The following is a 27491-nucleotide window of genomic DNA, read 5'->3' on the forward strand; positions in this document are numbered from 1 at the left end:
CGGCCGCGATACGGTAATACACATACCGAAGTATGCAATCATTCCCCGCGATTGGCGGAACCACGGATTCTGCCGCCCGAGATCACCTGACGATGAGGTACTACTTTTCCCCTCGCGGCGTTTGCGAGCTGCGATTTTCGAATATCCTGGCTGGTTTGGTCATGCCCTTGCGTATCACTTCTGCTCCCACAGCCGGTGTCCAGAAGCGCAAGTCTACAGCTCCCAGACCCCGCGCATCGCCCTTTGCCGCCCATGCGCGCCGCAAGCCGAGCGCTACCCCAACCGGCGCCGTGAAGGCAGCCGCGGATCTCGATGATCATGACCCTCTTCCCGATATAGGTGGTTCGCAATTCATCTCCGAGTCCGCCCCCGTCAAGAATGTAGTGGAGGCCATCCAATATATTCGGACGCGAATGTTTGACGAGCTCCCCGCACGAGCGGGGATGAACAGTACCCGCATTGCAGAGGTCTTGAATTTGCGCCGGTCGCTGCCTGCACTTGCCTCGGTCGCACACGTCCATACTCTGTTCAATGCGCCTACACAGGTCGAACGGGAGATCGTGGAGCTGGTCAAGGCAGGCCATGTCCGGCGGCTGATTATACCGGGGCGCGGCAATGATGCAGCCGGGTTGGGAGACTGTTTGGTTCTTGCGGAAGACTGGGACGAGATGGTCCGCGGGAGTTCGGCTTTAGATCCAGCGGTCAAGGGTAAGACAAGGTTACACCAATCACCAGTGATGTACGGAAATTGACCGTCCGTCCATACAGAGAAATTCCTTGACATTATCAGCCGTATCGGTACCAGCTCTGCAATCTCACAGGGCGTGTTTACCGCCGACGAGTACCGGGCCTTGATTCGCGCTGGATTCCTCGTCTCGTCCTCTTCGTACACACAGGGATCCCTGAGCATCGTTTCTCTTCCTCAGCTGCCGGGAATCGCGATCTCCGCAGCCAGTCGGAGAGGCCCGGCCCCGAGTTCTGATGCCGACCACGTACAGACCCATGCCCAAGCTCGTGCCGCGACTCTATTTTTATCGTTCCCCAACACCGGAACGTATCTTCGGTTGCTCGGCACCGGCCGTGCGCACTTGCTTGCCCTTCTCCAGCGATCGGCTTGCAGCGAGGCCCCTTTGCACTTGCTCAAAGATCGCTGGGACGGAGCAGTCGAAACGGAGAAGAACTTCCACCTGGCGAAAAGAGCCCGTGGCGAGTTTGCGGGGATTCTGCCAGGGAAAACCAAGAAGTGGAAAGAGTTGTATGGCATGCGATTCCAGTGGGTGTTGGAGGAAGCACTGGGGGCGGGCCTGGTAGAAATCTTTGAAACCGGCAGCGTGGGACCAGGGATTCGGCGTCTGTAAACCTTGTTATATCTCTGATTCTCGTACGTAGTACAGCACTCTTAATACTCTGTATCCTGTAGCGTGGAACCGGCCCATCGCTATAGAGCAACCTTGGCCGTGAAGGAATGACCGAATGAAAACAATGATTCAAACCCTCAAACCCCACGAACCCCACCACACCAAGTATATACCCGCAGGGCCGCAGGGTTGAGTCCAATCGGTGAAATCGCTGGACGCGGCGTCTCTGGTTCTGCGAAAACAAGCTCCGTCGATCCCTCGGCCTCCAACTTCCCGGTCTTCAAGTTCTCCCAAACAAACCACCAAACCCACTCCCTTCTCTCCTTTTCAACTATTCCAAAAATGCCCCTTCTCCAGCTCCGACCCCATCCGTTCACTTCCCTGCCTGCCCATCCCTCTCTGCCTGCAGATGTGGTCCGCCCGGAGCTAAGACAGTTCACCTGCACGGCTCTCCAAGAAGCTCTGGAGCTTCTCCACTCCGTCCCCTCCACCTTCACCGCAGACCCAAAACTTCGCGCGTCCCCCCGTCACAGGCGAAGGTCAAGCTTCTCAGGCTATGGCGTAAACCATCTGATGCCCCGGACCCCAAAGATGAAGCAGAATTCTGGGTATGTCGTCAAAGTGAACATGTCAACTCTCGCGCCAAAGGGACCGCGCTGTGGAGCGAATTTGAGGCCGGTTTGAAATCCGAACATGCCGAGCATGAGATGGAGTATACACCTAGTGTCAGTAATGTCAAGCGACTGCTGGAATGGGCTGCGCCGCAGATTGGGGAGGTCGAAGTGGATGGCGTGCGGTTTAGAGACGTGAATATCGAAGGTATGAGACTCGTGGCACAGTGGGGACTGCCTGTTCGAATGACATACGCATTGATATCAGCATTATCATGTAATTACCCTTGACTGATCGGATCTACAGTTAACCTGATAACGCATACTTTCCGCCCATCGGCGCTGATTGCCCCGCGCTCGTTTATCACCCTGGCTATCTCCGCCGCCTACGACACTCCACAGAAAAGCTTCTGCACTGTTCAAATTCCCCTCCGTGCAGATTCCTCGTCGACCCCGGAAACGATACTCCGTCAAATCTCCTCTTCTGTGCCCAAAAAAGCAATATTTGCCAGCTATGCAAGCGTTGAGCGTGTTCGGCTACTGTCCACGACACCTTCCTCTCAATCATTAGCGGACCCACCCCGCATTGAGTGGACCATGGCCACAACTTCCGACGCAGGGGGATCCATCCCACAGTGGGTTCAACGGAGTTGGACATTAGGAGGAGTGCCGCGTGCTGTGGTTGCGGATGTGGGATTGTTTATTGGATGGACGATGCGGCGACGAAACTCGACTTGATACTATCTTGTCGCGCATGAATGGAATGATTCAGCCCTTCATAGATATACGTAGAAATGGAGGGAAGCAAATCAAATCAAACGAAAACTAGAGGCAACTTCTTATTGAGAACTCTTTCCTGAGAATTCCTCTTGCCTCTTATTCTGGGGGCCTGCAAGTATGCATAGGATACTCAAGTAGTTAATATTCATCATTATATCTATATGGCAGAAACCACCTGGAACTTGTCGAAGAGGAACGAAGATGAAATCAAATTGGCCAAGTTTACACCCCAACGCTAAGCGACGGTAAATTTGAGACAGAAATTGTCTAACTTTTGACGCCGTTTTAAGCGTCCTTTTTACTAGAGACTTAATTATCACCCGTCCCCGTGATTCCGCTGGCCCTGATGATCCAGCGCGCTCCCGGAGTACTCTTGGACTACGTCCAGTTCGCTCTAGGGGCAATCTAGGAGCATACCGGGCTCCTTTATTGTCATACCGGCTGGAAACAGCGGATTGACGAAAATAAGGTTATAGAAAGGGAATCCCCTTTCTTTCGAGCCGAATCTCTTCATGATTCAGTTATTGAAATAATACACCTTTACTATTCTTCTCTGGTTCAACAATGATTCAATATCTGCAGACTAGATGAGAGCTTCCAGAGCTTTTGTTGTTACCCCTGGTGCCGCCAATGCGAGTCCCAAGGCAGATCGCGATTTCCTAGTCAGCGGAGATGCTCTTCTGAAATTACTGGCACAACTTCTTGCTATTGTACCACCGGCACAACGGCACAGCGGCACAACTTTGGTGTTCGACTCGTGGGACTGTCTCGAAAACCGGTGTCAGGAAGGAAGCTGCTAAAGAGTAGTGGCATACACCGGCGATTCCAAGACCTTTCTCCCTCTTCTGCATAAGCGCCATTGTCATGGACGGTATGGCAGCCATGTATTGTACATGCGAGTCGCCTGGAGAGCTTGAACAGCCACCACGGGCGTTGGCAGTGGGGGCCGGCGTGTTCCACAATTGATGCGAGTGGTGATGGTCTTGTGATTCAGGATGTCAATGGTGCCAAGGAAGTGATCCCCCAGGCCTGTCTCCACTCCCCTCACTCACACGGCAAGTTTAGACCTTCGAAATCGGGAGGAACTATAAGATGTGGCCGCCGCCTCTTGGATAAAATCAAAGTTTCCAAAGAAGCACAGAAGGCGAACGGATTACCCGGCCCATTCTTCGGTCGAGATGAGTGTAGGTCGGGGTTCGGCTTTTCATGGCTCCAGGCCCGCACAACTGGTTTATCAACACCGACTTGTCGGTCTTGAAATGAGCGCCGATGATAGTCAACTCTTGCCACGCGGTTTAGTTTGTCAACAACCAACATAGTTCCAGCTTACGATCGGTGGGCTGAACAATAGTCCAATGTGATAGGATCGGGATTGACCTTTTTACCGACCGGAACTAACGATTCTTGGCGAAGAAATTTTACCTAGCTCGTGTCTTACATATAGGTAACAGAGGAAGAACTGACTGGATGCTGGGCGTTGCAAAAATTTGAGAGCAGGGCTGCTCGATCCAAGGCCGTTGAATTCAGACTTTTGTTTGCATCATCTGGCAGATATTGAAGTCACCCTTATCTCCTACTAATAATCTTTACATCGAAGGACTCAATAACCCAACATGTCGGGCAATACCGAAAAGCGACCTTACCTCGACTAGGCTCTCCAACGTCACCAGGAACCGCATGCCTTTTATCCTATTGGACCCAAACTTATTCTGATTACAATCAGTCTGGTGTTGGCAGTCTTCTGTGTTGCTCTGGACAATACGGTATGTTTTGCAGCCTTTCAAAGCCACTTGCAGAACGGGTGCTGACATCGTCGCCAAAGATCATGGCTGTTGCCGTTCCGCGGATCACAGATGACTTCCACGCACTCAATGATGTTGGCTGGTATGCCTCGTCGTACCTACTCACGACTTGCTGTGAGATTTATCTGATTGCAAATTTAGCCTGCTATCTAAACTGACCGTGCTAAATCCCAGCCTTCCAATTGCTGTACGGCAAGTTTTACACTCTCTTCCAAGTCAAATGGGTCTATCTGTCCGCCTTATTTCTTTTCGAGCTGGGCTCCCTGATCTGCGGTATCGCGCCTAGCTCAACTACATTGCTTGTTGGACGAGCCGTCGCGGGCCTGGGAAGTGCTGGTATGTTTACCGGCGCGTTGGTGACTCTGGCGCACACGGTCGAGGTAGAAAAGCGCCCGATTTTCTTCAGCATGCTCGGAGGCATGTACGGGATCGCGTCAGTCGCTGTACCATTGGTAATTTTTTTTTATTCTGTTCCTCGACCTTTCCAATTGATACCTGTCTAACAAGATTCTAGTTGGGCGGTGCCTTTACCGATCACGCCACTTGGAGATGGTGCTTCTATATAAACCTTCCTCTCGGCGCGGTCACTGCCCTTGGCCTTCTCTTTTTCTGAGACTGCCTCCCAAGGAGAGAAGCCAGAAGACCCCAATGGACATCTTCTTAGATTTAGACCCGATGGGAACCGTCATCTTCGTCCCTGCCATTGTTTGTCTGCTCCTTGCGCTCCAGTGGGGAGGAGTCACCTACGAATGGTCCAACGGCCGAATCATAGCCTTGTTCGTGATCTTTGGATTGGCTGTTTTCGCATTCATCGCCCTCCAAGTCGTGCTTGGAAATAAAGCGACTGTGCCCACCGAGATTGCTCGTCAACGAACCATTGCCTTTGCATCTTTCTTCGGTCTTTGCATTGGAGGCTCGTTCTTGATCATGATCTATTACATTCCAACCTGGGTATGTGACTTCCTGTCTCGAATAATATTCGTCACTCATACGCTACAGTTCCAAGCCATTCGTGGCGTCACGGCCGTGCGCTCTGGTATCGACTCCCTTCCCATGATCCTGTCCAATGTCATCGGCATCATCTTATCTGGCGGACTGACAACCAAATTCGGCTACAACGCACCATTCTTCATCGCCAGCAGCATCATCATGTCAATCGGAGCAGGACTCGTCACTAGGGCTCACTGATATTACCTTGTGCATTTTACAATGTGAAATGATTACTAACCTATATTGGGCTGGCTTTAATCTTAACCCTGAAGCTACTCAATCTCTTATACCTGAGCGAGAGAACATATTATGCGCGCTAGCGACTCCTATTGAGGAACAGTACTTGCGAGAGTTTGATCTTAAAGTCCATATACAATGGCTGGCAGCTGTTGAAGCTCGCCTTTCTCTTTCTAAAGCACGGGTCGTTAGTCTTATTAACAATTCCCGGCTAAGCAAGGCACCAATTGCAACCAACGACAAAATTTTCCATATAGCGGTTGAGATAGTCAAGTTCGCGGACCTTATACAGAAAAATAAGCCGACTAGACAGTGGGCATGGCTCTGCAAAAGCTACAAGCAAAGACACGCCGTGGCATTTATTCTTTCTGAGCTTTGTATCCGTCCTATTACAACCGAAACGAAGCAAGCCTGGGAGATTACGAGATTGATATACAATCAATGGCAAGAGGAGGACGACAAGACAGATCCGATACTTCAGAACACTGTAATTCCGCTTATGGAGCGTGCTACTATAACACGAACAAAAAAGCTCAAGATTCTTGGGACACTGCGCGATTATCGGACCTCACTCCCCATTCCACGGTCTATAATTCAAGAACAATCATCACAGTAAAAATGACACTAGACATGTCTTCTGTAAACTCTGTTTTCGCAAAAAGGAAATACGGAAATGAAACAAGCGATGAGTGAAAATCAGGAAGTCCTTCAAGCATCCTTTGAAATGGGCTCTCCGTCCCACAACATTATGACTCTCCATTCACTGGTCCATTTTGTTGAGGGCTTTGTTCTATAGCCAGCATTGGGGGGTCTTGAAGGAAGACGGGGGTGGAGGATGCCCATATCCTGGCTCACCTGGTCTTAGAAGATCCTCCGCCGGTAAATTGGAATTTTTCACGTCCCAACGAGATAGCAAACCTTTCAGGCCGTCCATAGTCTCACTTGTATATAAGTAACCTCTATTATTTGGAATAGTTGCAGTATAAACCAGATGCCGCATCCACATCCCACTGTATCTCAGATCACCGGGGCCTCGCTCGCTCGTGGACACATTGCATTGCATCGGAAACCATGGCCGTATCTTCTCTCCCGATGACATCCACTCCATGTTGAATTCAAGCTTGCAGGATACATCTACAATACTACCACTGGCTGTTGTGACATTGTTCAGGCATAGAAAGGTAGCCGGTCTTCCCGCCTTGTCCGTCAGTATTCTCAAATCTTCTCGGAATATAGAACAGATGGCTGATCCAGTGTCATCGAAAAACTCCAACTTTTCCTGCCGTCCTTCTGCCCCGGGAACTCGAACAGAAAATTGCACCTGATATTAATAATGATTCTGGTCAGAGAATGATCAAAGATGTGATATATGGCTATTTTTAACATGAGAAAACTCACCGTATGCATGAACCAATTATTACAAGGAGGGTGACATCCCGCGTACCCTGGAATATTATAAGAGTGTCTGGGCGAGAATCCTGGGCCATTTAACTGAAACTAATTTTAGTATACGTATCAGCATTTCAAAAGGACTCCGCTTGATGAGCTTACACCTTCCACCCAGACACGATGTTGGAGACTCAGAGCATTCCACTTGTCAATATCGTCCCAGTTGAACTTGACGGGACCTTTGCCAAGGAGCGTGCCATTTGCCCAATACGTCACATACCCATACCTCCAGGTCAATTTTCCACTTCTATAAGCCCGCATAATTGCTGCCACGTTACTCAACTGGCCCCATTCATCTCCTTTTGTGAGTATGTGAGCCTTGATAATATCCAGTCCCTTCAAACGCATGACTGCTTCCCAGCTCAACCCCGCGGGCTCAGAAGCAATAGCGGCATCTTTCTGATCTTTGTGCTTTTGATAAAATTTTAATTTGTCCTCCCACCAATGGGGCATAATGCCATCCTCGATTCGCTCTTTGCACCTTTGTATATTTGCGTCCACATCACTAATAGGTTGGTTGTCTTAGTAATGAAGTCTCTCCATTTGATCTTTTACAGAGACAGGAACAGTTTCTTACTCTTTATCGAGATCATTATCATCGGATATCCAGTCTTCGGGGACTTTATCATAGCGTGTAATAATAGCTCGACCCTGGCGCCTCCACCTCTTGGAACATTTCGCCACTTTTGTGGGCTGGGCCCGGCTTCCCGTTTTTACACGGAGTTTTGAATCTGATACTATCCGGTACGGGGTGGGAGCCTTGATCTCCGATAGCAAATCTGATGATGCAGTCATAACCTCAACTCTCTTCTCCGAGGAGAAAGTCTCGGTGCTGCGCTTTTGGGGAGGCATGGTGTATTGAAGAGTCACTGAAAAGAGTAATTACAGGACGAAGTTGACTGATGTAATATCTCAGTCAAGGGAAAAGCGAGAGAACAAACAGAAAGAACGATCTTTCTTCAAAAATGACGTGGTCAGAATGAGACTTCTTGGTTTAAATATACATTCGCAAGGCAGGAAGAGCAGGACGTAGAGACACAAAGACAAAGGATGGATAGAAAGCAGTCAGAGCGTTACCTCGATCTAAACGTCCGCAAAGCTTGATCGAGTCGACTTAAAACAAAGAATGTTCTTTCACTTTCGTAAATTTTGACTTTCCCTCATTCTTTCAATGAGAACACATGCTAGATAGAGAATGAAATCATGGCCCTGGTCTCTTCTTTAGCAGAATTGAAGCAGATTAGGTCTGCACTTCATTTAACATCTCAGTGATTCAGACAACACAACCAATCTACTGGCTTACAAGTCTCTCGGTTCCACGGAACAGTGAGTCACAAATATAAGCAAGTTCCAAATTATCCTGGCGTTCAATCCAAGGCATCCAACAAAGTACCTGTTAATATTATGCTGAGGGGAATTATCATAGCTGTGAAAACCCTACAATCATTTGAAATAATCTAAATATTAGTCTCCGGAAGAGAGGCTCTCTAGAGCTAGGTAGGTCAGGTTTAAATCAAATATAGTGGCTTTCGCTGAACTCAGGAGGACCAAGTCCTGTTGAAAAGCATAAAGGAATCTAAGCCACAACTGTTGATAGGCCTGGCTTCCCACTTTAAGCTGTCAAGACTTTGGGAGGTTCCTCTGTGAGATTGAAATCTAGCTTGTTTTTAATATGCTTTTAGCAATCCATCCACATGCTTCTTAATGTAATTATAAGCATCTATCAAAGTTTATCAGTTTTTGGTGACTGTCGTTTTTCAACATGCAATTGACGTCATTCTACAGGGACCCCGAGAATAGATCTCTCGTTTGTATCTATCTCAATTGACTTTCGAGCCTCCGGCAACAAGTCTGGACCGGCATTAGTACGACCAAATAAGACTTTTGGAGACCAGAAAGCTCGTCATTCAATTTGATGGCCATAGCTAATCTCTTTAGAAATCTCTTGAGACAATAGCGCCAGGTAAGGTAGATGAAGGGAAAGTTCAATGTCTGCGGATGTCAATATGTGATTTCACATGGACATATAGTGCTAATGAACAAACTTATAGCATTTTCTTCTCCCAGCCCAGACAATTTTGACCCTCTTAGGGTGCCAGTTCAATTTCTGCTTGCCCGAATAAAATCAATCCATTGGTGAATATAGGATATTGCAACTGTTATGCCTCCCCCCGATAATTACGAAAAGAGCCACTTGCGATGAGATTCATGTATATATGAAAACGGGGGGAGCGGGTTAAGTTTCAAGCAGCCGGCAAGGATATAATTTCGAACGAGTTCAAAATTTCCAGATATACTAGTTGAAAAGATAACTTCGCATGGGTCCTTTCGCCTATGTCAATATTGTTTTCGTCCGAATCATCCATTTTCTGTCAATTTCTCGTTGTCTCCTAGTCGACTCATTCGAGAAACCCATAAAACCTCGGTAATCCTCCGTTAAGTAGATAAGGACATGATTTGCCAAGGCTTGCCAAGTGTTCCTCGATAAAATCGACCGGCCGGTATCTTTTCCCGCCCAAAGCTTGGTCTGGCTTGGCCTAGTGGCTCAGGGTTCGCACCTTTAGCTTAAAGCCACAGTAACATCGCATCGGTTTTGTTTACCGTAAATCGCATACTCGCTCTCTGTCTCGGAGATATTCTTGTTACTGCAGCTGGTGTGCTGATGTAGGGTCATCCGCATATAGTCATTCCTTGCGTGCATATCGCCATTTCAGAGACATTCATCTAGAGCGCTAAGAAAGGGGGGAACGTTCGTCTTCACCAAACTGCCAATAAACTTTAGAATCTAAATGGCAAGTTGCTGCAGGACTATCCCGCATTCATTCCCAGCGAATAAAGGCAAAGAAAAGGGTGCCGGTGGCTGACTTAGTGCGTGATGGATGAATAGGGGGGTCATAGCACGTCAATGCCTCCAGGGTTGTACTTCATCCCCCATTTTTGTGGCTTGAATATGCATCATCTGTATGAGATGCGACAGACAGTCCTGCACAACTGCGCTGTGAACGGAACGGCATCCCGATGGGACCCTGATTAGCCATTAGACCCCACCTCAACTCAGCTTTACCCCTCTTCCAACCGCTAACAAGACTATCTGCCCTGCTTCTAAATCGACAACAAAGTTATCATACAGTACTAATCCAAAAGAGAACCACTTGAAAATTAAACCTCCAAATCTGTCATCTTATTCAAGGCTTATTTGATCACCCAGTATATCTTCTGGGCCACGTTTCAGTGTCACCAAACAACCCCTTGGCCGGTTATATCGCTTCTCAAATAATGCATGTATCGGGACTACCGGGATATTCAGAAAGGAGCTAGTCATACTAGCCACCAGGATGTAGGGTTACCTTCCGGTCCTGAGCTTGGTTCAACTCTTCATCAACCGTCTCTCTGCATAAGCAACGCTAGTGCATTGCGCGATCTCTATTCATGGCGTTTTTCATCTCGGTCTCCGACGGCATGAAGTATGAGCCCTTTCAGGGTGATTATTCAATCATGAAGAAGTAGCGTCAATGGTTGTATCGATATTGAGGTTGCATTGGCATGTATCTGCAAGAGGGTAGACCCGTGAGGAATGGCTTCTCATGGGTCTTGAATATTCATCACGGTTTCGAATGCTGATTGAAAGGCTGCACTATAAAGTCTCCCATCTTTCTCTGTTTCTCAGTCCAACTATAGAGTTGAAACAAGCTTGTCTTTGACATTTCTCCAATACAAATCTTTCTATCTCTGCTATAAAATCTGTCTTCGGAATTCAATCATGAAGTTCCTTACCGCAATTCTCAGCAGCACGCTCCTGGCGTCTACTGCTTTTGCTGCCCCTCTGACTGCTCAACGTCAAGCTCGCACTGAGGCCCGTCGTCTTGCTCGCTCGGCTGAGCGCCATAGCAACCCTCCTTACAAGCCAGAATCCAACGAGGTCATTCACTTCAACGAGACCTCTCATGTGGAATATAGCTCCAACTGGGCGGGAGCTGTTCTAGTGGGCTCTGGTTATACCGCAGTCACGGGTCAGTTTACTGTCCCCACTCCCAAGGTGCCCAGTGGCAGCAGCAGCAGCGGGACATACTCCGCCTCTGCTTGGGTTGGTATCGATGGCGATACCTGGAGCGATGCCATCCTACAGACCGGTGTCGACTTCACCATTTCCAATGGCAAAGTGAGCTACGATGCTTGGTATGAGTGGTACCCCGACTATGCCTACGACTTCAGTGGCATCTCCATCTCCGCCGGCGATGTCATCAAGGTGACCGTGACAGCCTCGTCTAAATCTTCCGGCACGGCCACCATCGAAAATGTGACCAAGGGCAAGACCGTGTCCCACACTTTTACCTCCAGCAGTGTTGAGGGTGATCTGGGCGAGGTCAATGCCGAGTGGATTGTCGAGGACTTCGAGTCTGGCGGTTCTCTTGTGAACTTCGCCAACTTTGGCACTGTCACTTTCACTGGTGCCGCGGCTACCGATAATGGATCTTCTGTTGGGCCCAGCGGATCCACTATCATTGACATCAAGCAGAACAACGAAGTTCTCACCTCTGTGTCTACCACGTCTAACAGCGTGACGGTGAGCTATGTCTAAGCGATGTGGTCAGCACGCAATGCTGGTCATCGCCATTGGCAGCGAGACCTTGAAGAGTCTCCAGATACAGGAAAGAAAGTTGCGGGGTAGATGGATCGAGAAGGGGATTATAGAGATTGTCATACATATAACGGATGATTTCCTCTCCTATACATCTCATGTGACAGCTGAGATTTTGAGTTTTGTTTCTGTGTATGGATTTGGGGCAGGGGACATCGGTCAAGTGATTGCCTTCCAGTTACAGTATTCTCGCAAGTATTTGAGTTGTTGATCGGATTCCGGTGCTGCGTGGATTAGTGGATGTGTTACACTTCCTGTCTGACAATATGAACTATTTTCTCCATTCTTCATGAATCATTTCTAGCATTGTTATCTAAAAACCTGTCTGCTTCCTTACGATACGGTCGGGCTTGTGGAGTGATATGATAGGCCGAAAGTTAGCCCCCAATCCTGTGCACCACCGGCTCTGACAACTAGCAAAATCGATTCTTCCTTCAACTTTTCGTCGAACTATCATGGAAAACTCTTTTCATTTTGTTGATGGCTTGCAACCGGACAAAGCCTCAAGAAAGGCCTTGCGTCGCCATGTGATGAAGGGCAAAAATGTCGGAAAAAAGATCTCCAGGCCGTCTAGACTGAAATTAGGGGCGCCTCGAGAGAGTGGTCTGCCGCAGTCACAACCCACCGATACCTTGGCTTCCTTGGCTCCGCTCTGGCTTACAGAGAAACTCAGCTGGGAACATTTTCAGTTGGCATCTTGTGATACTGTGGTGAACAGGCCCTTTGGGGATGTAATTTTAAGCGTTTCAAATTCACCTTTTGAGATCACCCCATACTCACTAAAAGTCATACATGATTATAAGAATGAATCCGCTCATCACAATTTGAGCCAAAGCTGACATCATTGCTCAAGTTCTTGATCTGACAAGCGAGCGATTATACCCACTCAACCTCGGCCTTTCTCTTGATGAAGCCAAGCTTGTATGGCTGCAAGTTTTATTTGTGGATGAAGCCAGTATGTTTCTTCACTCTTAGCATTAAAGTGAGTTTCTCCTGTTAATATCACTTTTAGCTTATCATTGCAACATGAGCCTAATGGAGGCCTGCAACGAGATATTCCTCCATGGCGGTAATAGTACAACTAAAGCTTTGTATCATCTATCCCAGACATTCGCTTGGATTCAGAAGCGGCTTGAAAGCAACGAAGCCCTATCCGACTCCACTATCGCTCAGGTAATGTCACTTGTTATCCAGGAGCAAGTCAGGAACCAATTTTCTACTGCTCAAATCCATGCCAGAGGACCCGAGAGAATGGTTCAACTTCGAGGGGGGCTTAGTACACTCGAGGGAAATTTAGCTTTTGTGTTAAAAGCTTGCAAGTAGGTGAGCGCGTCCCTGGCTAAGCAGTATGCCACTGACAAATAACCTTGTTCAATGGTGGATATAACTTTATCTCTCCATCCAACGATGTTCTTTCGAGACCATATGTCTGAGGCACTCGATTTACAAGGAGTACTACTTGACCGTTCATTGACTGCCCATCTGGCTGAAATAAAGAAAATGGACCCTTACCTCTATACAATATATTTGGATGTAATGGGTATTTGCTCACTCCGACAACCGACCACCCAACGTTGCGTTTGGCCTTTTGGCATTTGAGGAAATTCTAGTGTCGATTTGCCATCGCTTGCTACGCTTTCGTTCATTAAATTATTCCTCCAAGCACATCGACTTGTCAGCAGTCTACCAAATGATAAGTCGGGCAGGAGATTGCGAAGCCTGGACAAGAGTCAATTTTAGAGTTAGAGCACGCAGCATTAGATTAGGGGAGTACTTACCAATACTTGTGAGGTTGAGAAGCCCATTCCCCCTCAGTTCACACCAGTGATTAAAACTGTCTTCCCACGAATTCCGGCGGCAAAGGCATCTGCAACTTCCAGTCCTTCGGTGTTGGAATCGATCTTTGAATAAGTGGTACTTGCCATTTTTGTTCAAGCAACCGAAGAAATATAAAACAAATGCACCAGATTGGATTTTTTTCGACAGTTGAGAAAAAAAGAGGCAACTATGGTCCGATCTGGAGAGTGTAGATGAGAATGTGGATGGGAAACCCCATGATATTTATATTTGTCCTGGTGCTGGCAATTTACTCATCAGATGCGCGATTTCAAATGGCAAGCAATGCAGTTTTTGATAAGAGCGAATGAGAGATTTACTACCCTATTTGGCCAAAGGACCGGCGCGTCTACTGTGACTATGTATAAGAAGTGAGACTGATTGATATTGTCCCCGCTTTTGACGATTTCTGGCCAATGGAAGACTTATTACGGGATTGGGTAAGGCGTTAGTAGTCAATTGAGCTCCATGTGGGGGAAGCTCGTCCGCTCAGTCACCGTGACGTCCAATGAGAGATTTAATACCTATTTAAGTAATGGAAGCGAAGAATGTCGAAGTGAATTGGCCGCATGTCATTATACATGTAGTAACATCACATTACTCCACTGGCCGAGTGGAGCTGCGAGTCGATTATGGTTACGTTCAATATATCTTTCAAAACAAAGCCTCCTGTTTTTTTTCCTGGCCTATAATCTACGCGAATGACGTGAATAATCACTGTTCGCATAAATTGTGGACTCAGAACGACCATTCTCCAAACTAGTACCCGGCGAAATGGCAATTTCTATCTCAAACTCCCTCGTGATAGTATGGCGCGATTCAGGTTTGTCAAGAAGCCCGGCCATGGGAATGTGAACTTGATATTGCCGGTTTGAGCCATATGTCGCACCAGTCACGCGCTGCTGTGACCAATAGGCCCTGTTCGTATGGCTCGTCGCTTGAATAGTGCTGCGGAAGAGATTTGGGAAAAGCCGATCGACGAATACTCTGGTGGAAGGGAGACTTGCGGCCATGACAGCACAGCATATTTCGATTGTGGACGAGATCGACACGAACGCAGTGTTCCAGGATGCATCTTCGGCTGTGTAGAGCTTGATCACGTAGACTAGGCGAACGATTCCGGCCACACATGCACTGGCGTCTGATGAGCATAGATACCTCGTTGATGGGATTGAGTCTCTTACAAGGCACCAAGGGAGAGAAGAAAAACCACTACTGCTTTCTTGCGCCACGAGATGTGGAGGCCTGTGATGTTGTCAGCATATTGCAGGTTCACTTATCGTGCCATGGCCATGTAGGATGAATGTACCCAGGATTGTTCTCATCGGAAGGATTAGGACCACGATATCCGATGCCAGAAATAGTGAGCCAAAAGATATCCAAAATGGTAATGCTGGGAAGCAGGTAAAACTATTTATTTCGTAGTTCCACGGATTCCACACGGCACCAATCGGGTTGCATCTGAAACACGCAGCCAGAATGAATGCTACCCCCATGGCGATAATCAAAATGATGGTTATGATGAACTGCCATCGAAGATGTGGAAATAGACGAAGGTATAGGATTAAAAGCGAGCATTTAACCAGAACTGTTCCGAGCGTGTATAAAAGGTGTGCAACAAGCCGGTACTGTATTCGCATTAACTAATGAATAAACAGTGAGTTTACTAAGACGTCGATAGTAGAACGTGCCTTGATGGAAATTTCGTTGTCTGAGATGGAGATGGTGCTTTCGTGCCTCCCAGTTCCATACTTGACACCTATTGGGGATCAGCCTGTGTGATTATACCATGCGTATATCATGATTCCTAGGAGTCATACCTATATCGATGCAAATAACGTTTGCTATGGTTACTGCGGTGGCTGCGACAATTAATAAGTCGTCTGCCCCGGGCCGTCGCAAGATGAAAACGCGGGAGATGATACGAAGAACCACGATGATAGTAGTCACTATTGTGAATATTGCGGTCACTATCACAACCACTTGGCCACAATTGGCATGGTTCTACAAAAAGAGATTTGAGTCAAAGCTTTCACTGTCCACTTTTCAACTGCCCTACCTGTTCTCCGCCGGTGTTCCCCAATGGTGAGCCTCCAATTGGAGAGGGGACAGTCGCATTCCCAGCTGTCTTCGAAATGAAGTCATACTTTGTGGATGTCATCAGGCCGGACCCGTTCTTTTTATCAAGTCCGCCTAGGCGACGACAGAGGAGACGGAACGAGGTGCAAAACAAGCTGTACTTCTCCCCTGGGTGGAAGGCAGGGCAGGGCTATATGGGACAGGCTGGACCCGGCGGAGAGGGCTTATCCCCAGTTCAGGGCCATGAAACATGATCAATCCCGGTTTAGTCTTTTCCCCGATTGACGGCTTTTTTTGAAGATGCAGACAAGGGGATGCCCCGCAATATCAATTGGACCAGAGTCTGCGCATTTACGGTTATTCTTGATGGAAATACTATTCTCGGAGCCCCTTCTCCGTGGGCCCAAGAGGTCTCTCAGGGTTCATTTAAGTGGAGCCGGAACATCCCTGGTCCCTGGACGTAACATACAAAGCTGTCCATGGTACATAAGTAGCATGGCGAACACAAAGTAAGGTGGAGCCGAAATCCATCCCCAGATGCCGAAAAAGTGGGTCTCAAGTTTTATTCCAGCAGCACATGCGAGTCTAGAGCGGATATTAGACCCTGCCCATCTATCGATTTTCTCCAGACTCCCAGGTAATCGGTGTTCTGATGTTCTAGGTTTTTCCATGATGTAGAAGACCGGCTCATTGCTCCGTCTCGGGCCACCAGAAATTCTATGTTCGGCGGCCTATGCACGCACTCCCGCACAATCTTGCTGGATAAAAATTCTGTAATTGTGGTGGAAAGCATTACGTCGTGTTTCAGGGTGATGCCCCGTATCATGTTTCGGTTCTTGCAGTGGAAGTCGTCGTGCGGAATGAGGCTTGCCCTAATGAGACATTCTCAACTGGGAAGATTCGGCAGTTTAAAGCAAGACGAGAAACGCAAGCAACCACAGGGAAGAATTAATTTAGCATTCCAATATAGGTGGAAAAATATACATTTTAACAATCCAGGACACTCTTGGCCACGCCACGCAAGCCACCAAGCACACGTCCGAATAAAGTCCGGAAGCCGTTCCTGCAGTCCTCTCTCGTTCCCCTCTTTACAGGAAGACAGAGTATGCCTGCAGGGCTGCAGAGAGGCCCACCGCCACGCAATTATCTTTAACACCCATCTTGGCGTACCAGGCCGAGCTAGCCCAGAGAATAGCATTGACAATGCCGGCAATGGCCTTGTTGAGCGGGTCGTTGAGAGCTGCGGGGTTATTGGACCACTGGTAGTGGATAATACCTGGGTTTGGTTAAGAATGCTCACAGTAGGTTTGAGATGGAACTTCAAAGGAGACTGGAAAATATGGTGCAATGGGGGACAATAGGGTCGTCCCAGAGGGGGAGGGGGCGGATTTGGGGGTCTAGATAGATTCGGGGTTGTCGATGCAGACAAGATAGGACAAGGTACGTACTAGTCATGAGAAGAAACGCGCCTCCCTATTCGCGGGTTAGAAAAAGATTCAATTGTTTTTCTCCAGTGTTGCGAATGCAGTGGAGAATGGCCTCCGCCCCGAAAAACCCTGTCGGATGGGAAAGGCCCTTTCCCAATCTGGAGGAGACACGTACCTGATACCAGCCCAGAGTGCCGCAGGTCCATGGCTTGGAGCCCTTAATGTTCTTGAAAGACTTTTCGGCCGTCCACTGTGTGCCTTGAACCTGTAAGTATTCACAGGTTTATCAGTTCCAGCTCCAACCCCATGTGACGAGACGCCTAAGAGGCGAGTGAAATTTTACCGTGTGTCCAATGGACAGGATCAAGAAGGTTAAGGCGGAGGCCTGAAGGGATCTGGAGGGCGCTACAGATGACATGAGGGGCAGATATCTCTGTGATGTATGTTCGTGAGAATGATGATCGTGCAAGCAATGATCGATAATGCTGGGGTAAGGGGGGCGGGTGGCGTCTATAAGACGGCGGGGCCTCGGCTCCATGCGGCGGGGACCACCGAGGTTCCCACGGGCTGCACGGGCTGCACGGGCTGCACGGGCACTACAGGGGTGAATCGACGTGATTTATCTACTCCTCGTCCAAAGACTGAGGGTTGCTACTCGCGCTACGATACGGATAAATCAAGAGTTTTGCTCAATCGAGATTGGAGACAAGGCACATGCAAGCATAGGGCATATTATCACTACCTAGGTGGGAATAACTCAACACAAGAGAAGGAAAGAGGTGAGAAGGGTTCCAAAAGCAAGGAAATTAACTCCAGGCCAGCATCGTCATGCATCAGTCAAGAATGAAGTCACCAAACATATCCGCAAAGGAGAAAACATAAGAGAGGGAAATAAAGTGGACTCCGGCCATCAAAAATGTGCCATGGTATGTAAAGTCATGAATAGCTTGTCACAGGGGGCTCAGAAAATCGGTAAACTTGGTCCAGATTAGAAAAAAGGTCAATAATAAACCCGGCCCATTGGGATCCGGGATCCTGTCAATACATCCAGTTTTGGGGACGCCAAACTCCTTCTGTTGATCCAGGAAGAAACAAACAAAAAAACACCTTGCAGATCGGTTCCCAGGCCTCAGCCAATATGAGATCAAAAGATGGGAGAAGAAGACACTAGGAAAATAAGGGCTATACCAAGAACCATGAAATCAGAAGAAAAGGAAATATGAAGAGGCTAAACAGGCCCTGAAGAGACAGAAAATAGTTCAAAAAGAAGAAATGCCACCAACGCCGGCAACTGTCGGGACGGTGATCATGAGGGGGGCGTCAGATATTCAACTCTTTCCCTGGAAGGGCTAAGATGGTCGAACAAAGGTGTATAAAAGCTTATCAACAGAATGGGTGGAATGCGAAGCGACAATCGAATCCCAGATGTGAGAGAGAATTGGATGAGGAGAATAGAGCACTCATATCGTACAAACAAGGAAGAAACCAACCCGCGTAACAGAAACGGTTATCGCGGGCCTGAGTTGGCCTGGTTAGCCTCGATCGGGGGCGGCACAATGGAGGCATTTGTCGAGGCGATATGCGCGCGGAGAGCTGCAACTTCGGTCCGGAGGCCGGTCAGTTCATCATGCATGGATCGCACATATGCCCATAGCTTATCAGTTTCGCTGAGATCGGGTCCGTCGGATGCAAGTTTGGGGGGAGGTGGTAGACCGTGGCTGCTGGAGTGGCTGTGGGATGGTGTGTGCTTCGCGGTGGCCTGTAGGGAGAATCGCGCATCGGGGGAGCTGATGACAGGCGGAGGAAGTTGTGGTGCTCCAGGCTGGGGAGGCGGTAGACCCAGTCCGGGGGGGCCCATGTGTTGACGATTGGCTGCCCCGACTATACGGGGCTTGCGGGTGTGGCAAGGACTGGCCCATTCCTGGGGAGTGTGCGCGATGCGGCGGGACACCCGCATCATGGTGCGACAAGGCATTGGGCGAGAGGGGCTTCGAACTTTCGCTGGCAGTCGTCGCAGGGTTGAAAATAGAGGTACCAGATGGATGACCTGCCGGCGGGAAGGTCAAGTTTCCAGGTTGTGATGTCGCCACTGATGAGGTACTCGAGCCGCCATGGGTGCCGGGAGGTGGGAAGAGTCCACGATTGGCGGCAATCGGCGGATATGTAGAAGGTTGGCGAACGTGGAGAGAATCGGATCGAGGCAAGGGATCCGCATCATGCTTGCGAATGCTTGGCATGTTGAGCCTCCGCTCGTCCTCCTCGTCCATTCGCTCGGGCTCCGCATACACCAAGCCATCCATTGTGTCGTCCGGGTGCTGGCCATCTGGATAGTCGTCCTCTGGGGCAAAGCTTCCCATGCTTGCTCGGCGACCGGCGCATCCACCTTGACCTTTGTTGTGCCGCGCGAGTGCATCGCCGCGAGCGAAACGTCGTCCACACTTAGGGCAGATATGGGGCCGCTCCCCCGTATGCAGTTTCGTGTGTCGTTTCAAATCGTGGAGTCGGCGGAAGCGAGATTGGCACGTCTGGCAGACAAATGGTTTTTCTTGGCTATGCGTCAGAAGATGGCTTTTAAGGTTATGTTGCCTAGTGAATTCGGTGGCGCAATACGGGCAGCGATGTTTCTTGGCTGAAGGAGAGCGTGGACTGCCTCGGTTATACCCTGAGTTAGGCAGACTCAGGCCGCGACGGGGATCATTAATGCCGCCGGTGGGCATGGGATACGAAAATGCCTTATTACTGTCCTGCTCGATTTCCGAACCGGCCCGCGGGCGCGGCCGATCTCCGTCTTGTGATGCCGACTCTTCGATGGGCCCTGGGCTGGCGACGGTGGAGGTGTGCATCAACGAATGTTGATGGTGGTCGGACGATCCATATGGGTCCGAGGTCGTATCATTTGTGTGCGTGTCTACTTGCATCTGTTCTGGGGACGCGTGCACAGCGGGCTCGTGTATAGCGGGCTCGTGTATAGCGGGCTCATGTATAGCGGGCCCCGGAGATTTCTCGCTGGCGCCCAATGCCTCCCGAGCCACCTGGGAGCGGTTGCGGTCGGCATCCCCGTCCTGCTCGGCCGGTCGATCCGGCGCCGATGTGGGACTGGCCATCGGCGAGGGCTGGGAACGCGAGACGTGCAAGCCGGCACTGGCGATGGAGCTCAAATTGGATTCCGGTTTGGATGGTGGTTTTAGGAATGAGATGGGTTCTGGGCTGGCGATGGCGGCCGGGGGCCGGTGATGGGGTTTGAAACGGCGACAGGCTCGTTGGTCGAGTGCATCAATGCCGCCATGGAGGCAGAAGGATTTGCGCCAACCGCGATGGGTGCTCGAACCAAAGCAACGGCTATTTCCACGGTCATGTTAGAGATGGATGAGAAAGGAGTAGGAAGACGGAGGGAGAGGAGGGGGAGGGGAAGGAGCAAGGAGAGCCCAACCGACTTCAGCCTATTCGATTCCGGCGCTGCACAAGAGCAGGTATTTCGGGGAGGGAGCGGCAGAGAGGGGGGGGGCAACGACGAAGAGAGAGTTGGTGAGAGCGAAGTTCCAGGGCGTGTGGGGCGTTTCTCTCTCACCAGGAAGCCGAGTGTGGCGCAAGCTGACGAGGTTGGTTTCAGCTTTGCCCTTGTCAGGCCCGAAGATGATCCACCCGGAAAGTCCAAAGGAGGGAAGAGGGGGCTTAGGCCTCGAGGTCAAAAAAAGAGCAATCGGCGGAAAGATGGACGAGATTGGTTGCGCATCAATGGCGTCGGGCCATGAGGGAAGGCTGAAGGTTGAGGGAGAAGTTTGGAACCGTGGCGGGTGTTGCAGGCGCAGGAACCAGTACAGAACAACGATAAACAGGCGGGTCGATAGGGAGAGGATCTAGAAACGGGGGGGGGGGGGGGGGATCCAGTCCGGGTACTCGGTCTAATTAACCGAGGAACCAGGCGCGATGGCACGTTGCCTTCAACACGATCCGCGAGAACTAGGGGAGAGAATGAGGACAGATGAAGATTGAGGTTGGCCAGAAACCAGAAACCAGAAACCAGAGAAACTCCAAGGAAACCGGGCACGGGGGAAACGGCGTTTCGGGGGAGTATGGGCAGAATTGCCCCGTATGTCAGTACCCAGCCACGGGCGTGGAGACGCGGGTATCCTCCTGGTACCGAACAGGGCCCGGACGGTGTACGGTATCGTTTGGTGCGGTTTTGGTCTGGTGGGTAACAACGGGTCGGCGGTGACGGTCGAGGCTCTTGGGAAATTGACCCTGACCGGGGGGTAGGTATCCAGTACCTGCGCTCTCCCGCAATCGACTATGCGGACACAGGTATTTTCGACCTCGATAAGATTGAGGCTGTGTAGCCCGCTAGCGCGTGTGGCTGGTCATCCAGCACGAGCATTCCTTCTCCTGAAGTATCTCTGTACTCCGTCCTCCGCAGTCGGTTCGGCGTAGTGATGGGTTGGCTGGAGAACTCGTGTTCTTCGATGGGGCTGAATCCCAAAAGGCCCCCTCAAGGGTTGAAAGCAGCTATTCCGGGGTTTCTAGTTGCTTCGTCCGGTTCGACTCCGGACTTGGCATACTTCACGTCCTTCAACCTCCCGATACAAGAATACAGTCGTAAACGGGGTATATTCTTAGTGTTCTGAGGTAGGATTGGCGTAAGTACCTCCGGCTGTGTACACAGGACTGCGTGACTCGTTGCCAACTGAACAGTCCCGCCAATCAAATCCCAACCCCTCTTACCCAATTGATCTTGCCCACTCCATCCTTCTTGCCTCTCTCTCTCTCTCTCTCTCTCCACCACAGTGGCAACCGGGCTTGGACAATGAGATGTGCGGTGTCACCCTGAACAACCCGAGGAACCACCATGTCAATCCGCTCCAAAAATATGCCGCTCGCCCAATCTGGTCGTTGACGATCCGGTAGATCGGCTGGCGCCCGTGGTTCGTGCTAGTTCGGACAGCACAGCATTGCTTTCACTCTTGGCGCGGGTCTCCTCTAATAGAACTCTCGCCCTCGAGTCCCCTGACATACTTCAACTAGCGACCAAGTTAAAGAATATACTGCAGGTTCAAACCTGACCACAATTAAAGACCACCGAGTCCGCCGAGATCGCCTGGTGGCACCCTGCACCGCCTTGTTTCACATAGCGCCCGAACCCGACGGGGCCCCGGGGGCTTGTTCGTCATCGGCGATCTGCAGAGCAACACGAAACCGGGCCCATTTATCTGGCTGTGCAGCCCGTCCATCCACGAAGACCCTCTCGCGATACGGTCTGCTCATCCCAAAACAGCCTAGGGGAGCTGTCGGTTTCCCTTCTAGAATGACGAGCAGGAAAATGAATTCCATTGGACTCGATGTCTGTAGAGGTGGGGAAGCTATGGTTCACCTGGCGACATGGACCAGTCATATCCACCAACCTTCCCTTCCCATGGCCTCCGAACCCTGATGGAGGGCTGAAAATCTCCTTGCGTGAGATCGAAGACCATCTCCATTAGCCCTAAGGCACCCCAGAGAACGGAGAAGGGGCCACCGTCTAACTATGCGGCTCCGGTATGACAATTCAGCCGCAATCATTCGGCGGGGAGTAGGACGTCACAGGATTTCAATTATGCACAGCTGGTGACGAGCCCTGCAATTTTGTAGATCGATGACTTAATGTTCGTGTAAGACAGCCCTTTCTCGGCTCGACTGAGGATCCTTGACGATCCAGGAGATGTGTAGGATAGGGGTGAAGCTGTCAACCCCAGCGTGGATCCCAGATGTATCTACAGGGCACGATATCGCCATGTTACTCCACGCCTCCATGTGTCTCCTTTTCCTTCGTCTGTGATGATAGGCTGTGATGTATCGAACCATATTCTCTGATCCCCCTCCTTGCAGCTTCACGTATCAAGTCTCGCATAAAGCAGCCAACAATGCAGAACGGGCCAGAGTGCAGCGCGCACTGAGCGACTGCCGGCCTCACACCGCCTCACTCGATCCTGGATCGAGGCTGAAGCGCGCCATAATTCCCCATGCTAACTTCGAGACTCTCGGTCAGGGCTAGACTACTCTAAAATAGCTAAGCACGCGACTCCTGTTCTGGTCGCGATCGTTCATAAAGGATGGGAAGCGCTAGATGAGAAAAGGACCGTTGCCACGATCATTTAGCTACCTGTTTGGACTCGAGTCGGTTACAGCCTTACCACTTCCGTGGATAGGACCCTCCCAACAAATTAGTTCAAAAGCATATCTCCGATAGAATCATTTTTCGCAATCTGTTGGGTGGGGCAAGTCTTCAGTCAAAGGTTAGTGTGTGTCTAGTGTTGTTTCCCCAGAAACCAGGAACAGGCCAACAATCGACCAGGCTGAGTTGAGATTGAACCAGCCATGACATGATGGTATTTCTTGATTCTTGTCGATTATAATATAGGACTCGTACGTGGACGTGTCTTATCTCTCATCCATGTCGTAATTCTTTTTCTTCTCCCCTTTCATATTTTGTTAGCTCGAGTATCATCTGCATCAATCTCAATTGGTGGCCTATCTTTTCCCGCGTCGTCCAACCACTTGCATATCTTGTTGGTGGATAGCGAAACAAGTCGAGAAAATATGCAAAGCACGATCTCTAGAACAGAGCGAGTCGCTCCATCTATGCCACCACCAGTATCATCTTGATTGCGCTAGAAAAAAGATATCTGTCGGGCGCCACCGAAACTGTCACTACGGCTTCGATACCTTCAGTTTGCATGGCCAACTCTAGGGTTGGCTCTAGTAGCTCGGGCAGGTTAGCCCCTAATCCTCTTATTATCCCCCTGCATCACACCGTGCCACCAATGGTGTGGTTGGAGATTGTGTATTTTTAGCAAAGCGCCAGGTCGAACAAGCTATGCATTGGTGATACCGTTCTCCGTCCGTGCAGAAGGTTCGGCGGGTAAAAAAATGGGGGAGGGGGAAGTCGACCGTGAGGGGTGTTCTGTAGACAGACTTGGGTCTCGAGAGTAGGAGTTAGCTATAGTTAGCTATGGTTATTCAATGGAACTTGGTCCTCATTTATGATATTAAGAGTGCCATTTTCTTACGCTGGACGACCCGTCTAGTATTCTAAATTCTATAGTTATGGGTCCCGCTACTGGCTACGAGACGAAGCCGAAGTATATACCGTGACCTCTGTAAAATAGGCATATCCCTATGAGTATACTGCCCATTGGAAGATATCATCTCGGGTATAGCTATGTCGTTCGACAAAATAAAGAGTCTCGAGAATCGATATACATAAGAGCAATTGTCCTAGAATCATAAATGGAATAACTAGGCCCCACAGAGAGTATGGCAAGCCTGTTGAGACGCACAGACCTCCCTGTCCTGAGCCGAAAACTCAAGGCGTGCAGAAGATGTGACGGGAAAAGCAGCCGGTGTATCCGACCACATTGGCCCTGTCGTGACTGACTCCCATGGTGGAGTGTTTGGGTTGGCGGGTATTTTGGTCCATTGGGGGGGGCCATTGGCGTACAGAGTACTTCCTCTCTTCCTGCTTCTTCCCTCCTGCACCACACTCCACCTCCACCCACCTCCATCCTTCGTCCCACATATTTAGGCCGGTCTTCTCTTAATGATCCGACGTGGGAGCGGTTCTGTATCGCCTGTGGTTGGTCAGTCGATCGGGGGGTTGGCGCCGGTGGAGGTGATGGACGTGCATCGTGAGGAGCAACGGGGCCTTCCGGGCCTGCTGACTGGTTGAGGGATCCACTGTGACAAGCTCGACCGATCACCCTCGTCCTTGCTCGTCCTCTCTCGTCCGCCAGTCAGACCTTACAATGGACGGCTGGCGAGGATATGTCTCTGCATCCTGCGACCGTGAAGAGCTTGGCATCGCCAATCACGACCTGGAGTTTGCCCTGCACGATCCTATTCTCGGCGCTTACTTCGCCCACGAGTGATGAGCTGCCCAAGGCCTGCAGCAGCCCCCCTCTTGCATCTGTCCAGTCGGTCTCCCACCTTGATTGATATTCAAAGTGCCCATGGCCGGCTCTGCCCATCTTCAGATGTCTTTCTCTTCTTGAGCATCACCATCGCTTCGCCTTGGCTTCTTATTTTTTTTTTCCGCCTTCTTCCAATCCCCGTATATTCCGTGCACGCAGGTCTCGCACACGGTCTATATCCAAGAAGGCGATATCTGATCAACTGGTTGAATATCAAGCTTCAAGTCGTTGTCCCATTTACGTTGGGGTCTCCGCAGGCAATTTTGTTGGAATCGGGCTCTTAATTTACAGAGTTCGAACCCTCCAACCCGGATCTTCTCTGGCCGGAATATAATCAAGAGCTGGCTCTCTTGACTGCATTGTTTTCTGTTTAATTCCTCATAACTCGTCTCTGGTCTATCGCAACAATGTCAAACGCCAGCGACTCCCCCCGAATGGAACATCCCACCGAACCCCACGATATCACCCGGGCGTCGTATCACAGCGGAATGGGAGATATTCCACTACAACCCACCACTCAGCAGACCCGCAGTTCTTCCGAGAGCAATGGTGCCTCGCTGAAGAGTCCGCGCACAGCTAGATTTGCCGAGGCCACGACGGTTCACTCGCCCATCGACCAGCCCAGGTCACCTTTCGCCGATCCACCCAGGACAGGCGGAGTTGGAGATGTTGGCTTTGGCTATGTGAACACCCCGCACGTAGCCGTCGAGCGGCCTCTCTATTCACCACTAGCGTCGCCGCTACCACCAGGGTTAAAGGTTCCAAATACGGCAAAGTCGCTGAACCCCCTCAGCCCAACTTTCCGGGAGGAGTATATGCTTGAGAAACAAGAGGCGACTAGCAAGAAACACAATGCTCGCGACATGGTAAGAACATAAAAGTGCCACAGGCGCTGATACCGAGCCAATGGGAATATTTCTGACTAACATCCCCCTTAGAGAATCAAACTCCGCGTCCGCATAGCGAAGGTCTTCCTTCGCTTCGTCAACTTCGGCTGTAGTCTGATCGTACTGTCTCTTTTGGCAGTGACTTTGACCGTTTTCAATGCAACCAAGTCCCTGCCGACTCGCAACAGTCTTCCCGCCTGGGCAGAAGGTACCAATCCATGGGCGCAGTATCTACTTCTGGCCATGGCTTGTGTCTCACTCTTTGCCTGTTTGATCGTCTTTTGGGGCTACTATAAAGGCGGTCACAAGCGTGCGGAAAAGACGGCTGTCTACTACTCGACGTTCACGATCGGTTTTTTCGTCTTCGATTTTATCATGTGGATTGTTGCGGCAGGAATCTATCAGCACTCCAAATCCTCTGGCAACAGTAAGGATCTGTGGGGGTGGTCCTGCGCGCAGAATACGCGTGAGGAGCTCTATCACGATCAGATCGACTATGCACTTCTCTGTCGTCTTCAGGTAAGTTTTCTTGTCTTCCATCCCCCCGTCGTCAAGACTCCTCCACTTCTCATGTATTAACAATCCTTCCCAGGACTGGGGCCTCGTCTGCGCCATCATCGAAGTTGTCATCGAGCTCATCGTCCTCTTGATTTATGCCTTCGTCGCCTACCGGCTCTGGTCCAAGCGCAAGCTGATGAAAGCAATGGACACCCGCGACAAGGCCCGTTCTGATCTCTACCTCGCCCATCTGCGTATGCAGTCGGCACCAAATACGCCCGGCTTCCCTGGCTTTGCACCTTACCCACCCAAATCCCCCTTCTACGCAGCCCACCCGGTTGAGCCATACCCAACTGCTGAGAAGGGCGAGATGCCAACAACCCAGTATGCCACGCCTGCCTCGCCCACCAAGCCCAAGCCCACCTTCCAGCTACAAGCACCTCCCATCCGCATCCAGCACCCAACACCCAAAGCTGCCCAAGAAGAGTTCAGCGCGCCCGTGCCTGCTCGCTCCGTCTCCCCGCCTGACCAAACCCAGACTGAGAATGACCACATGGCCGCTGCCCCAGGCGAGGCTAGCTACGGGTCTGTGCCGATCCCCGGCGCGTATGCTAGCCCAATGGTCCCCATGTACCCGCCTCCCCACAATTAATTGGCTTCCGGGCTCTTGGAAAATGGGAGGCGATGGAGTGGATTGACGCGGTGTACGACTAGGGTTGTGAATGACAGGGCTCGGGCTGCTTGTTTCAAAAGCCAGATAATCCACCTTCCCCCATATTCCCTCCCAAAAAAAATAGGAAAATCACGCAAAAAAAAAATCACCTAGCCCAGTGCTTGGTGAATCTTTATGAACATACACTTCTGATTCCCGGATCCTGGTCTAATTTCTTTGCCTGGAGGGGAGTAGCCTCTGGCTGGTCCTTGGTGCGCACGGCGGGCGTGGCTGGAGTTTAATTTT

General features: G+C 50.2%; 8 protein-coding genes across 8 annotated transcripts; 5 read left to right on the forward strand and 3 right to left on the reverse strand.

Moving 5' to 3' along the window:
- Positions 1–92: 92 nt before the first annotated feature.
- On the forward strand, positions 93–1358 carry N7462_008680 (Stk19 family serine/threonine-protein kinase; the record flags this gene model as incomplete). The annotated part of the gene is made up of 2 exons (XM_057080395.1): positions 93–708; positions 769–1358. 2 exons carry the CDS (start codon positions 93–95, stop codon positions 1356–1358), a joined length of 1206 nt encoding a protein of 401 aa, XP_056930723.1.
- Positions 1359–1700: 342 nt separating this feature from the next.
- Positions 1701–2707, forward strand: N7462_008681 (SRPBCC family protein; the record flags this gene model as incomplete). Its single annotated transcript, XM_057080396.1, has 3 exons — positions 1701–1966; positions 2023–2177; positions 2277–2707. The coding sequence occupies 3 exons, from the start codon at positions 1701–1703 to the stop codon at positions 2705–2707; spliced, it is 852 nt and encodes a 283-aa protein (XP_056930724.1).
- A 1867-nt stretch (positions 2708–4574) lies between these two features.
- Positions 4575–5739, forward strand: N7462_008682 (MDR family MFS transporter; the record flags this gene model as incomplete). The annotated part of the gene is made up of 5 exons (XM_057080397.1): positions 4575–4665; positions 4726–5003; positions 5066–5134; positions 5179–5502; positions 5551–5739. 5 exons carry the CDS (start codon positions 4575–4577, stop codon positions 5737–5739), a joined length of 951 nt encoding a protein of 316 aa, XP_056930725.1.
- Positions 5740–7293: 1554 nt separating this feature from the next.
- Positions 7294–8079, reverse strand: N7462_008683 (uncharacterized protein; the record flags this gene model as incomplete). Its single annotated transcript, XM_057080398.1, has 2 exons — positions 7294–7732; positions 7805–8079. The coding sequence occupies 2 exons, from the start codon at positions 8077–8079 to the stop codon at positions 7294–7296; spliced, it is 714 nt and encodes a 237-aa protein (XP_056930726.1).
- Positions 8080–10987: 2908 nt separating this feature from the next.
- N7462_008684 (A4/G1 family peptidase) lies at positions 10988–11806 on the forward strand (the record flags this gene model as incomplete). The annotated part of the gene is made up of 1 exon (XM_057080399.1): positions 10988–11806. One exon carries the CDS (start codon positions 10988–10990, stop codon positions 11804–11806), a length of 819 nt encoding a protein of 272 aa, XP_056930727.1.
- A 5063-nt stretch (positions 11807–16869) lies between these two features.
- On the reverse strand, positions 16870–17626 carry N7462_008685 (uncharacterized protein; the record flags this gene model as incomplete). The annotated part of the gene is made up of 4 exons (XM_057080400.1): positions 16870–17057; positions 17230–17254; positions 17384–17473; positions 17552–17626. 4 exons carry the CDS (start codon positions 17624–17626, stop codon positions 16870–16872), a joined length of 378 nt encoding a protein of 125 aa, XP_056930728.1.
- A 1089-nt stretch (positions 17627–18715) lies between these two features.
- N7462_008686 (C2H2 zinc finger protein) lies at positions 18716–22533 on the reverse strand (the record flags this gene model as incomplete). Its single annotated transcript, XM_057080401.1, has 6 exons — positions 18716–19209; positions 19256–20547; positions 20671–21065; positions 21928–22134; positions 22219–22223; positions 22344–22533. The coding sequence occupies 6 exons, from the start codon at positions 22531–22533 to the stop codon at positions 18716–18718; spliced, it is 2583 nt and encodes an 860-aa protein (XP_056930729.1).
- A 3022-nt stretch (positions 22534–25555) lies between these two features.
- N7462_008687 (uncharacterized protein) lies at positions 25556–27185 on the forward strand (the record flags this gene model as incomplete). The annotated part of the gene is made up of 3 exons (XM_057080402.1): positions 25556–26014; positions 26087–26554; positions 26628–27185. The coding sequence occupies 3 exons, from the start codon at positions 25556–25558 to the stop codon at positions 27183–27185; spliced, it is 1485 nt and encodes a 494-aa protein (XP_056930730.1).
- Between the last annotated feature and the right edge of the window lie 306 nt (positions 27186–27491).

This window comes from Penicillium macrosclerotiorum (genome assembly GCF_028827735.1).
Source record: "Penicillium macrosclerotiorum strain IBT 26536 chromosome Unknown utg000008l_segment0_segment0, whole genome shotgun sequence".
Classification (NCBI taxonomy): Eukaryota; Fungi; Ascomycota; class Eurotiomycetes; order Eurotiales; family Aspergillaceae; genus Penicillium; species Penicillium macrosclerotiorum.